This window comes from Andrographis paniculata, unplaced genomic scaffold (assembly GCF_009805555.1).
Source record: "Andrographis paniculata isolate CXL003 unplaced genomic scaffold, ASM980555v1 Contig70END, whole genome shotgun sequence".
Lineage (NCBI taxonomy): Eukaryota > Viridiplantae > Streptophyta > Magnoliopsida > Lamiales > Acanthaceae > Andrographis > Andrographis paniculata.
In genome coordinates, this window is record NW_026137607.1 from 2,859,473 (window position 1) to 2,873,752 (window position 14,280).

The 14,280-nt window shown below is 35.1% G+C and overlaps 2 protein-coding genes across 3 annotated transcripts; both read right to left on the reverse strand.

The window, feature by feature from the left end:
• Positions 1-767: 767 nt before the first annotated feature.
• On the reverse strand, positions 768-4,939 carry LOC127264433 (leucine-rich repeat receptor-like tyrosine-protein kinase PXC3). Of its 2 annotated transcripts, XR_007841701.1 has the most exons (3): positions 2,087-4,939; positions 1,224-2,005; positions 768-981 (listed from the first exon to the last, which is right to left on the reverse strand). XR_007841701.1 is itself a non-coding variant. In XM_051293966.1 (2 exons), exons 1-2 carry the CDS (start codon positions 4,638-4,640, stop codon positions 1,707-1,709), a joined length of 2,853 nt encoding a protein of 950 aa, XP_051149923.1. In that variant the 5' UTR covers positions 4,641-4,939; the 3' UTR covers positions 768-1,706. The 2 variants fall into 2 exon arrangements, 1 of the variants encoding a protein (XP_051149923.1); XM_051293966.1 differs by having other exon boundaries at positions 768-2,005.
• A 2,858-nt stretch (positions 4,940-7,797) lies between these two features.
• Positions 7,798-12,628, reverse strand: LOC127264461 (uncharacterized). Its single transcript, XM_051294001.1, has 7 exons — positions 12,181-12,628; positions 10,517-11,326; positions 9,587-9,936; positions 9,286-9,497; positions 8,640-8,896; positions 8,375-8,553; positions 7,798-8,258 (listed from the first exon to the last, which is right to left on the reverse strand). The coding sequence occupies exons 1-7, from the start codon at positions 12,392-12,394 to the stop codon at positions 8,181-8,183; spliced, it is 2,100 nt and encodes a 699-aa protein (XP_051149958.1). The 5' UTR covers positions 12,395-12,628; the 3' UTR covers positions 7,798-8,180.
• Between the last annotated feature and the right edge of the window lie 1,652 nt (positions 12,629-14,280).

The following is a 14,280-nucleotide window of genomic DNA, read 5'->3' on the forward strand; positions in this document are numbered from 1 at the left end:
ACCTGGAGAGAAATAAAATTAAAAGAATGCAATGTGTTTATATATTTATTTTATTATATTATATTTAACTTTTACGATTTAATTTAATTTTTTTTTATTTTTCTTCTTATTATTATTTAATTTTTATATTATTCAAATCTCATAAAATATCATATCTAAATTATTATTAAAATAAATTATCAAACTAAAAAATACAATAATATTTTTCTCATCTAATTTATCATTTCTTAATGACTGTATTTTTTCAATTAGTATATTCTATTTATGCGTTTGTTTTTTTTTTTTTATATATATTTCTCAACTATTCTCTATTTTACCCAAAAAAAAAAAAAAAAAAAAAAACAGTTCTCATTTTCTACTGAATTCTTCTTTTTGTGCAATTTTATTCTCTGGATCAAACCCACATTTACAACTTACAACATATTATATAAATATCATTAAGTTTATATCATACAATACTATTATTTAGTTAATTTAACTTTATTCCATATTGATATAATACTAATATACCTTACACTCAGCAAAAAAACAAATTGATGTATTATGTGAAACTCACTCAAAATTATCTTTATTTTTATTTACATTTAAAATTCTATATTTTTTATAAATTTATTTATATTAATTATAAATAAATAAATTTATTTTCTTATTCACTTGTATTATAAAAAAAAATTATTTATTACAATATAATATTTAAATACCTATTATAATTTATTATTATTAAGTAATTAAGAATTATTATTGAGTGAGGGAGTATTTTATTTACATACAATTTTCATTTTATTTAGAGAAAACACAAGAAAAGTAACGGAGGAACACAGGAATCCAGGAAGACTGATCTCATCCTCCCCATTGAAGGAGGTAGGGATGTACTGAGAAAGTACAAGAATAGACTATAGAGTATTCGTTCTGTTGCTCTGCCATCAGAAGGGAATGGATATGCTGAGTTATTTCATAGTCCACGAGGAGGACCTCAAAGCCCTTGCGCAATGTCCCAAAACATCATGTGGCAGCAACAACAAGTCACAACATCAACTTCCACTTCACATAATCACACAAACGCACGCGAAAAACAGAAAAGCAAATCTCACTAGATATCTACAGCGCATTCGCGTCTAGCACCATTAACTAATGCACAATCACAGTGAGAAAAATACATCGAGAATCAATGATAGACGGGAAGAGAATAAGTAAGAGAAGCACACACAATATTTCAACTTTACCACTAAAACCAATCAGGAAGAGGAAGAATGTCCTTTGAGGCGGCGGAAAGAAACGCATCGGTACCGCTAGGGTTAAGTTTCTCTGTCTCCCTCCCTCCCTCCTCAACTCTGAATCTCTGTATATTTTAATTTTATACTAGACGGGAAGGGAGGGATACAATAGTCATTTCACCAATAACAAACCAACCTATATTTATTATTCATTTTCATTTTCATTTTCCTTTTCCTTTTCCTTTTCCTTTTCCTATAAACAAACACAAGCACATAAGAGACAACTCGCAATCTATCTACCTACACTTGACATTGTCTATATTCATTCTTTCATACATACATATAATAAAATGCACCAGTGTTTTTCATGGATTATGTTATGTAATGTAATGATATTATGGCACAAACGAACAAACACACACACTAGTGTCAAAATTGATTGAAGATACCTGCTGCAGATTCCATTGCCATGATCATTCATCCCCTTCACCTTCACCTTGCATTGAGTAACATCCGCAGAACGCTCTTCATCTTCGGCCTCAGGTCGGGGGTGACGCTAACACAAGCTAAGGCAACCTTAAGAACCGCCAACATCTGGCTTCTAACACTCGCCGACGTCCTGCTAATGCTACTGTCAAGAATTTGATCCCATTTGCTTTGTTTGCTTTGCACCCATTTTGCCAGCTCAGTCCCTCCGTTCACCGCTTCCTTACCCGTCAGCAGCTCCAGCAGAAGCACGCCAAAGCTGTACACATTCCCGGCTGCTGTCACTCTCATCGTGTATGCGTATTCTGAAACACCAGAACCGAACATGATCAAGTAATGCTCAAGTAAAAGTAAGTGGTGAAACTGAAAGACTCTCAAGAAAGTACCTGGTGGGACATAACCAACCGAGCCGGCAATAGCAGAGAGGTTGCCGGTGCTCTTGGAAGGATCAATGACCTTGCACAGCTCAATGTCGCCGATTTGAGGCTCTGTGAGGGACTTCAACCAGATGCTTCTGCTGGAAAGGTCAAGGAGAAGTATTGGTCCGGAGCTGCACTCATGGAGGGAGGCCAAACCTTGAGATATTCCGATAGTAATGCTGTATCGGCTAGCCCAATCCAACAGACCATCTGTTCTATTATGAAGAACTTCAGAAAGGGTGCCTTTCGCGGCAAATTCGTAGAACAGATAAGCGCTGTCGACTGTCAGAACATACGCAAGCGGGATCATAACATTAGAATTGCAGAGCTTCCCATAAACTTGCAGCTCCTCTCCAAGTCGTTCGTGGCTGCCCGATTGGAATATTTTGTCGCTCCAATTGAGCTGCTTGACGAAGTAAGTGGTGCCCGACTGCATTACAGCTTTGTAGTAGGTCGAGAATCTGGTCTTTGATCTTATATTCGCTCTGTTCGCCACAGCTTCCATTGCTTTCTCAAAATCTATATTGGACCGGTGGATGCTGTTTAGAGTCAAAAAGTTTCCATGGACAACTTGCGGTGGAGCTATTTCTTCTTCCAAATGGAGATGTTCGTCGTTGACCCTGTGGTACTTTCTTAGAATCATCACAGCTATCGCTACGACTAAACCAACCGCAATTGCAGGACTTGCGACTGCAATGGAAACAACCCAAGGAAGTGATATCTTCTTTCTTTTCGATGCCCGGCCATGATTTTGTCCATCATATTTTGGTCTGACTGAAACATTATTACCCTCTATTTCAAGATCCACAAAGTGTGCAAAGTCCGGGGCAACCCCAGACAGCTGATTGTTTGATAGAACTAATCGATTTAAGCTGGCCATTGATGCCAAGAACCCCGGTATCTCACCCGAAAATCGATTGTTGGAAAGGTCCAAGACTTCCAAATTCTGCAGTGCAGATAAAGAATCTGGAATTCCTCCACTAAACAGATTGTGGCTGAGATTCAAAGCACCTTGCAGTGTATACGACATTCGGGGTATTCGGCCGCTAAGTCGATTCTCTCCTAGCTGGAGCTCCAGCAGAGAAGACAAGCTTCCAATAGAATCAGGTATAGAACCGCTAAGCTCATTGCTTTGCAAATGCAAGTACTGAAGGCTCTTCAAAGTTGAAATCGATGCAGGTATCACGCCTTCGAGCGAGTTCCTGCTCAAATTCAGCTTCAACAATCGATCCAATTTCATAATATTCGGTGGGATATGTCCAGTGAAATCATTTATCTGAAGAAACAAGCCCTGGAGATTCGTCAGATCGCCCAACACCGGAGGCAGCTGGCCGGATAACCTGTTCTGTGCTAAGTTCAACAGAGCCAAACTCCTGCACATACCCAATTCAGAAGGTATCGGCCCCGACAAGCTGTTGCCATTCAACTCCAGGTACATCAAGTCAACGAGGCTTCTGAATGATCCTGCCGGAAGGCGACCATTAAGAAAGTTATTACCCAACCTCAACCTGAACAACCTCCTGGAAATATTCACAGGTATTGGCCCTGTAAGATGATTGTCTGTAAGGTCAATGGAGCGCAAATTCGAGCCGGAGAGAAGATCATATGGAATTTCCCCTGCCAAACCATTGAAGCTGAGATCCAGCGTTTGGAGATATGTAGTAATTCCGGACGGTATCTTCCCAGTAAAGTTGTTTTGATACGCTGCAAACCTCGACAGTGTGGTGATATTGGAAATTGTTGCAGGAATTTCACCATTCAATAGATTGAAGGACAGCAACAAGGTTTCCAGTGCGGGGAGGGCGTCAATGTTTCCAGGAACAGAGCCTGAAACCATGTTTGTACTGAGATCGATCAGCTGCAGATTTCTGAGTTTCGTGATTTCTACAGGAATTGGACCTGAAAAAAGGTTGGAAGAAAGCTGAAGCTCCTCCAAAAGACTGAAATTCCCATGGCTAATAGGGAGACTTCCTGATAAATCATTGTGCGAGAGATTCAGGCTCTTGAGAGAATCCAATCCGCTCAACTGAGAATCGACCTCTCCGATAAGATTATTGAAAGAAATATCCAAGTGTTCCAACCTCTTGAATCCGCTGTACGGCTGCAGAGGACCGCCGAGGCTGTTTCTACTCAAGTTCAAAACCTTGAGGCCGGCGATGACTCGACAAGTAGGGGCGAAGAAGTCGGAAGGGATGGAATTGAGAGTGTTGTTGGAAACATCGAGAGACTCCAAGGAGGTGAGCGGACATAAGAGCGGGAGGAATTGAGAGGAGGAAATTGAGAGAGAATTGAAAGAGAGCTTAATTATGGTGGAATTGGAAGAGTTGCAGGAAACCCCTTGCCATGAACAGGGTGGGTGGGAGGCTTCGACCGCAACTCCTCCACGGACAATTCGATAAACCCTAGTGAGAAGACTGACCTGATCGGAGGGCAGCGACGATTGAGGTTGAGGTTGAGATGATCCCAGGTGGAGGTAAAGCAGGAAGAGAAGCAGTTGAGCCAAGGTACACCACATCGCCATAATTTGTAAGAATATGCAATACAGATGGACAGTCCAGTCTCCAGGTATGGAGAATTATGTAGTTAGCGTTTCAGAAGAATTGAATTGAATTGAATTGGGGAAGGAGTGGAGATGGCGGTGCCTGGACTGGACTGGTGGATGCAGAGGAAGAGGAAGATGAAGAGAAAGAGAAAGAGAAAGGGAGTGTAGTGTGGAGCTGACTGACTCCAACCGTCTCCAAGTCTAGTCTGGAAAAGACTTTTTGGCGTGGAAACTGGAAACTACTCCGTCACTCGGTCACTCCCTCCTCTCTCTCTCTCTCTCTCTCTCTCTCCAAAAATTGTAATAATCATCGTGGAGCTGCTATCTCGTCATCGCGAAGTTAATAGTTCAAACTCCGATATTTTCGGATTCACTTGCTACGTATGATTAGTGTCTCAACTGAATTATCTTGTGATTTGTCTTATCAGTCTAGTATTAATTTTTGGGGTTTACCAAATACATACTATACAGATATTATCCTTAGAGATTTATAATTTTAAAAAGTATAAAAATGATAAATATTAATAATTAATACTACTACCTCGTTTTCATTGAAAAAATTGTTATTTTTTATTTTCGTTTCTCTCAAAACAAGGTTATCCTTTACTAATAATTAATTGTACTATCTAATTAACATAATAAATATTATTCCAAACTTATATTATATTACACAAATGTAATTATTTTTATATTACACAATATTATATTTTTTGTCTTTTTTACTATAACTCATTATAATACTAATATTCAAAAATCAACGTGCAAAAAGTAAACGACAACCTTGCACCGGGATGGAGGGAGTATAATATTTAGAATAATAAATATTTAATGATATACTTCCTCCGCCTTAAAATAATATTCTTTGTTTTGCATTTTTGTTCTTCTAAAAAATACAATAGTCTCATTTCTATTTTTGTCAACTATATTCCTACTTTTTCACAATAATTATATAAAGTATTGACAATATGATCTTTTATATAATATTATTATTTTTAAATTTTTGTGTCTATGTCAAATATTTTTATTGTTTTGAAACGGGGAGAATGTAATTTTTAAGAAAGAGAAATAGTAAGTAACAGTGACAATTAAAAAATATATATACATAATACAATTATTTTAATTTTATTATTTTAATATAAAATATTTATATTTATTTATTTTTTTATGAAATTGAATGCAAACTAGATTTTTGTCGATTTTATAATTTATAAACTAGGTCCAACAAAATAAATAACAGGGATCACCTGCAAATTAGATAATTTGTAAACTAAATCCGATAAACCAAATTATACTAATCTAATAATGTGCATTAAAAAATGTTTTGGATTCACACTTGTCAAAAGTAGATATGTAAGTGTAGTCATGAACAAGTTGTGTGTTATTCAATGTTATAGAATTTGAATATTTAAATAATATTAATATGATAATTTTGTACGAAAAAATATATAAAATTTAAGTAGTAAAGAAATCAGTAAAAGAAAAACACTTTAAAGAACTTTTTTAATTTGATATGTAATTTTTTATTTGAATTTTGTACTAAAATAATACTCCTTCGGTCCCAAAACTATAGTTTTATTTGGATTTCGCACAAGATTTAAAGAATATTGATATTATATTGATAGTTAATAAAAAAGATTGATAAAAGACTTTATTGCATTGTGAGTACATTAGTGTAAAAACAGTGGTATTTGTGTAATAATAATGAAAAATTAGAGATAATTTTACTGTGATATGAGTATTTATGGAAATGAGACTATTGTTTTGGGACGAACAAAAATAGTAAATAAGACTATTGTATTGGAACAAATGGAATATTTGATTAGATATTTTATAAAAAAATATATGTATGTATTATTTTTTTGAAAAATACAATTAAGTTGAAGTACTCCATCCGTCCCATTGAAAGGTTACTATTTTCTATTTCCGTCCGTCCCAAAACAAGGTTACCATTTCCTAATATAGTAATTGTACTACCTACCTAATATAATAAATACCCTTTCAACTTACATTATATTACATCATACTAATAGGGGTATTTTTATTTTTATACTAATATTTAAAAATCTATGTGAAAAAACAAAGATCTGGGAGGGATGGAAAGGATGGAGTATTAAAATTTGTAAAAAGAAAGACAGTAATGTTCGTGTTTTGTTGATGGTGGGGAAGGAAGACATTAAAAGCGTTGTGTTGACCGAGGAATTAGGAAGGATCATCGGTCATAGCCGTGTGTGTGTGTCTCTCTCTCTCAGACCAGTGATTAATCAATCAATCCTATTAATACTGTTAATATTGTTAATATGAAGGAATGATTTCCACAGGCAGTGCATTGCATTGCATTGCATTGCATTTGTCTCTTCCTTTTGTCATGAAAGAAAAACAAAACAAAACAAAGCATATTTAACAATAATAACTCTCAATTTCGAGCTTAAAAACATGTATTGTATGGATGTTTCATTTTTGTCTTGGATTTTTGGTTTTTATCCACGCCACACATAACATAGGCTGAGATGGCATCATGATAACATATGCATTCAATTCATCTATTTATTAATTTACTCGTAGGAATTCTTTTTTATGTGACCAACTATGAACTATATAATAAAAACTCTCTCTCTCCTCATATATGTATGTATGTATCTGTTCCATTCGTTGTCCCTTGTTATCTTAACAACAGCATAGTATAGTATAGTATAGTATAGTAATGTGTTGAATCAATCAGTCAGTCATCTTCATGCTGCTCTAACATCATTTAAGCTAAGCTAGAACTGGATTCTCAAGTTAGGATTTAGGGCCAGAGAACTGGATTCATCTTCATGTTTGCAAATTTGTGTTTCCAGTGGTTAAGTAAAGAGCCTGCCTGCCTGCCTGCTGTAGAGTGAGGTTTTATTTTTCAGTTCTTGTTTTCCCCTAAACCTTTTTAACAGATGTTCCCTAAAGTGGTGACCAAGCAATTTCCATACTTGCCAACAAGTGTGATTTTCCAAGGCTCAAAAATATCATGTCTCATGCATGGTATATATAGCTAACTACCTTAATCCAACAAGACATGAAAAACAGAAACATCATTGAGACAATCAATCAAGCAAACCAATAAAACACAGATAAAGAAAAAGAGCATCATAATGAAACAATGCTATATAAAAAGGTGTAGATAGACTTTGTAAGCATTAAGAAACAATGTTCCACCAGGTTTCAATGAAATCAATATTGTGAGTGTGACACACACACTATATAAGAAGCTTAATATTATGATCACATAATGAATGAACGTAAAAAATAAACGGTATCAGGATTTCTAGATTTTAATGTCAATGCTTCAATGCTATCTATTAGAAGCTAGTAAAACTGACCTTGCTTAGTTTGCATTGGCCCAATGGAAGAATGAATCCTATCCATCCTTTGCATTGAACTGTTAATTTACATTCTACACCAATCAAAAACGAAATGGGCGTTACTGTAGCCAAAAATATAGTACAAAAGAATGAGCCAGCTCCTGAAAGGTAGACAGCATCTATAGAACTACATCTGTTGAGGGTTCCTCCTCTTCTCTTGGGATCTGTGATGGTAGAGTTTGGCAATTTTTCGCCTCTCACAGTCCTAAAACACAGATAGTTTTATATTCAGAGATTAACCAATCTCTACCAAATTACTCGTGCTTGTGCAGGTGAAGGGGAAAAAAGAAAAAGTACAAATAAATAAATACAATAATGCACCTTGAACATATGCAGATAGAAGGGTTTATCAGGATTCATCCATCTCAATTTGTGGAATGTATAACCAAAACTTAGCTGGTCACGAGGTGTAAACCGATCAACCTCATTGAACCAGAGGCAGGAAAACAAATTTGACATTGGTGTATGAGCTCTTACTATGAAAGAGCCTTCTGGAACATCTGCCAAACGTAACATATTTTATATTTAGCAAAGAAACCAATAATAAAACCAAATAAGCTAAAATGAAATCAATAAAAAATCATACTGCTGGGCAGAAGCTTGTTCGGATCTGATGCACTGAATCTCTTCATTCCATCTGCTTGATAAAATGCAAATTGCTCTTCTATAATGGTATGATTGTATTTGTTAAGCTTCTTATTTTGTGCAACCTCTTCCCACAAACAATGCCGATCATAATGATTGGAAATAGCATATTCATAACCTTTCCTCCACAGGAAATATTCTAAGATAAGCATTGGATCAAGTTGCAAGCGAAGTTTACTATCCAGCCAAATTGAGTACCTGAAATAATATTGGCACAGTGTTGAAAAATGGATTGTAACAAGCACTCAAATAAAACAGGAAATAAATAACACAATAAGCACCACGCAGGTAACAAATCTTGATAAAGAAGAAGTGAGAAAGGGTGAGCACATGGATGTTTCAAAGTGGATCTCCAAGACAACTAGCTCTAATGACATGGTGAAAGCAAATTTTATCCAAAATAAATTTAGATTATTTACCCATTCATTATACAGGACCAAACTGTGGACAATAAACTTAAAACACATATTGCATTTGATAGACACATAGAAATCAGAAATGGGGAAAGGAGCAAAGTCATTTATCCACCACATGTAGAGATCATTATAAAGAAAACAAGTCATTCGTGAGTAATCAGCATTTTCTACCTGGCAGAAGAAAATAATCGATGTGCCAAAAATTTAGGAATCTTCCCTACTCTCCTCATATCAGAGAAAGGAAGATTCTTCACCACCACAATCTTCCACAACCCAACAAATCCCATCATATCTGGCATTTGACCCTCTGATGAAAGGGTTTGCAAAGTCACTTCATCGACAAACATGACAAAGCATACATTTTTCCTTGAAGAGCGCGAGACCTACAAAATTGAGATTTGGTGACAATTGTTGTTCTTATTAAACAATATAAGTGCATCGAACATCATTAATTAGTATAAAGAATTAGTACCATCTTTCCGACAGGTGATCGCAACCGATCAGAGTTCCCGAATATGCAAGACATAACAGCAATGTGGCAGCTACTAATGTATTTTGCATCATCCTCGGCCAAGTCAAATCCAGTGCTTGGTGAACCTTTAGGACCTTTAACAAAACCACAGTTTATTTTCTGATCTCGAGCCAAAAATGATTCCTCCCGTTCTTTGAGAGATTGGTGTCCACCAAATCTAGCTGCCCATTCTTGATCCTCATTGGGCTTCTGTTCTTCTTCTGTATAGTGCAAGGAAAATCTTGCAAATTTTCGACTTTCTAATGGCTCTACCAGTGCAGAAGCATTCAAAATTTTCATGTCACAAGAACCTGCAATTTTTGTGTTCAACTGTTTAAATCCATACCATTAGCAGATATGCAGAGAAGATACGAGAAGTTGAGGCTTTCTTTGAACATATTAGCATGAAACCTTCAGTGAACTTTGTTTCATGTTTGAACCATTGAAAGGAAAGCACTGGGAAGATACATATTAGTTCTTCACCATGCAGAGTACTGGGTGTTGTCAAATATATGTTGATGGGCAAGTCAGACGGAGTGCATTAAACTAAACACACACACACACACACACACATATATATATATATATATATATATATATATGATATTCAATAAAAAATGGATGAAATGAAGCTTACTGCACTTTAGAAGAGATAAAACCTATATGATGCTACTCATGCAATTGGAATAGTATTGCAGTGAATTAGATATTTGTCTGACATTGACAAACTTTAACTGATATATTTATGCTGATTTCTAGATATTCATTCTCAATTTCGACATTAGATCATATTGATCATATTTTGAAATTTATGTGTAACTGAAAATGATTACTGGATTCATAAACCTTGATATTTAAATAGATCACAAGCAAGTGTAAACAAGCCATTACCAGAAAATTTGCGACGTTTTGACTTTTTCTTCGAACCGAATTGCCTTTCAGAAATTAACTTTTGGGTGGGCTGATCTTCATTAATACTCAAACTTCCAGAGTAATTGCGTTCACTAGAATGCTGAGTATCTGGTAGATATTCTTTTTTAGACAACTCATAGGAAGCTTCATGGGCCTCGTTCATATTGTCTTTCTTCTTCTTTCCAGCATGATACCGATCAGGAGAACTCCCAGTTTCAATAGTGGCAATAGTATGGTCCCTATCACCAAGTCTGGCATCATTGTATTCTTCCATGTGATCATCCTGCGAGTCCAAGCCATCATCATATTCATCAGAATCGTCTAGAGCTTCATGTTTCCTCCCAATGTCATCACCAGAAATAGAATGTTGATTTCTTTCACCACTTGCATCTTTGGACTTCCCAATACCCTTTGATGAGGCTTCATATTCAGATTCGTACAATTTCAATTCCTTACGTCCAGCCTCATTGTATAAGTCATTTCCTCGTTGACTCAAGATTTTATCAGATTTATCAACAAAAGACTTTATATTCTTGCTGCTAATTGCTGTGTGATCATTAACCTCAGAATCATCGTGGCGTGGTATCCATTTATCCTCATCATAGTCATTTTTTCTTCTCCCGTCATTTCGAGCCAAGTAGCGTGAATTCTCACCATGAGCAATTGATCCACGACCAAATTTAGGTTCCTTTGACTTTTGTGTCCTTGTCACATTTGTGAGGAAGTCAGTATCAATGCCCATGTCACCCACATTGTCATCTTGGACTTGTTGTCTATTTATTTCACCGCCTAAAGTTGCGAAAAATAGATAAGATAAAGAACCATCAAATGACTGGACCAACAGAAGTTTCTATTGATACGATGACTGAGAACTTAACATTACAGCAAGAAATAGATCTTCACTCTAATTCACAAAAATTTACTTCCTAGGCTTCAACAACCACAGATCAATTTCACACAGCCAGACAGAAATAAGTTAAAATCTGGAAAGAACACACTGCTGTCACCCACTGATAAATCTATGAATTACATCAACAAGTGATCGCACATAAGTTGTAGAGGATCAGCTGGAAAATCAAAATCAATCGGAAAATTGGCTATTGTTACATTACATATGATTCATAATACAAAAGATTTGAAACCTTGAAAACAGTGATCTGCATTCTACAATACAAACAAGGCTTGAAATCTAACATCAAAATATGCAATTAATTAAGAGATGTCAGCAACTGATAATTATGATTCAATACACAAAAGGTTGTTCTTTTGAAACCTTGAAAACAGTGATGAGCATTCTCCAAATCTCGATCAAATCAAGTCAAGAGATTTACAAAAAATGCTTCCATCAAAATATGCACTCAAAGAAAGAGATCACAGCAATCGCTTCTACTAAACAAGAAAGCTTTACCCTTTTATGAATAACTTCAAAAAACTAAAAAATAAAAAATAGTATTTTCTAATTAGGGTAAACATTAATCGCAATCAATGCAATAATCAACATAGTCAAAATTAGAATAAACATATACACATATATGTATCCGCTCCTCCTCGCTTTCCATTAACATATAATAGAAGCAAGCAATAAAAATCGCAAGGCAAAACTAGAGCTTAACGATAAATGCAGACATTCCGAATCTCCGTACCTTTAGTTTGCAAGGATAAATAGAAGAACGCCAACATAAATAGAATGAGAAAAAGCGCCAAAAGCCAGAATCCGAGGATAACCCTCCGGTAAAACGGTAGGTGTTTGGATCGCCGCAGGTGGAAGTGGCGGGAAGCCGAACGGACGCCGTGATCCAAGACGAGGCTGTTTCGGAAGCCATTAGCGCTGCCGCCGAACTGCCTGTATTGGGCCATCCCTGCAGCAGCATGAGACAGACGTAACTAAGCACGTGGAGCAGCAGGAGATTGGAGTTGAGTTTACAGAGGTTGGGGCATTCTGGACAAGAAGAGGGAGTAGATTCCGATTCGCCGGAGCGGAGGGGCGGAGGAAGAAAGGACGGGGGCCCGTAGCGTATGTATGTACGCCGTACCAATAAATGCAGGTAGAGATCGAACTTGGTTAATTACTGAAATACCCCCAGATTTCCAAATCCCACACTCTGACTGCGGATAATAAATAGCAGATAAATCTAAGGGACGAAATCCACCTACAAATACGCGCACACTGCTAATATTAATATTAATAGGCCATATCCAACCATCAATTCCATTTATCCCGTTTTAACTTCAAATATTCAATTGTTATAATAATTTTATTTTAATTATAATTTTATTTTTCACTATTATTCTTCAAATATTTAATTTTTCTTATTATTTTAAACAATTTTTTATTTCTATAATTTAAAATAAAATTTTAAAAAATAAAAATTAAATTTAAAAATCAAATTTATAATTTTAAAAATTAAAAAAATAAAATAAAAATAAAACGCACACTAAAAACAGCGTTTGCTAGCAAACACCAAAAATAGTGTAGCAATTGGCTCTAAATTGGAGTTTGCTGGCATTCAGACGTCATAATTGTGGTGTGATTGGAGATGCTCTTAATATGCATATTACTAACTCCATCTGCATCTTATAAAAGGGCTTGAAAAAGTGATAAATCAAATTAAACCAAAATTTGTTAGAATAATAAATAAGATAATAATAGAGATATGACTAGGATTAGTAAGAGTTGATAACAAATAACATAATCATAGGAATATGATTAGGCTTGACCAAGAGTTTGTTAGCATGATGTTGATTGGCTTGAGTACGATCAAAAGATTGTTATGAACAACCCGGAAGATAAGTCAGAACGTAATAGACACATATTGAATTGATACTGATTATATCTTCATTTTTAGGCCGTAAAGATTAACTTGTCTCAAAATTTTCGAAAAATATGCTTAATGGATAAGACATAATATAAATTGGAATATGTTGGAATGTCAATACTTATCCATAAAAGGTTATAATAAAGCTTATCATAATGCATTTGATAAGATTTGTTTTGAATTTTGAATAATTCTTTATTTAATCGGTAAGTTTTATATATATATATATATATATATATATTTCATACTATTTTTTAATTCGGCATTGTGTATATAAATAAGACCGTAGGTGTGTGATATTTCGTTTTAAATAAGAACAATCAATAAAAAGTAATTCAACCAATTCATATTCAAAATGTAGTATCTTTTTCGTATCGCGTCCTAGATAGTTTTATAGTTTAGTTAATCATTAATCCAACTTTAGACAAATATTCATCTCGCCATTGAAGCTCAAGCGCCTGCAACCATTTAGGCCAGCTTACTTTCTCGCCGTTGAAGTTCAGGCCAACCATTTTATTTTTTTGGATTCAGAAGGGATCCTTGGAGTACCTTATGCCAATATTATATCTAATCAATTATTATACATTAATTTTAGAATTTGATTAGATAATTAAGATTGATTGTTTTGCTGTAAAATATAGAATATTCTTTAATGTACCTATCCTATATATTTAGAATCATTTTGTTCAATGAAGAATATGAAAATTATTCTTGATTTGATATGGTATCAGAGCCCGATGGCTTCTTATCTCTATTTTTTTTCGTGTCCTTTTCATTTGGTTCTTTGTGAAATATTTTGTTTCTTTGATCTTAAGTTTATGGAGAAATCTAAATCCATTTGTGTCATACTTTCGGGGAAGAATTATTTTTCTGGAGAATTTCAGTTTCAAATTTATGTTCAAGGAAAAGAATTGCGGGGAATAATTG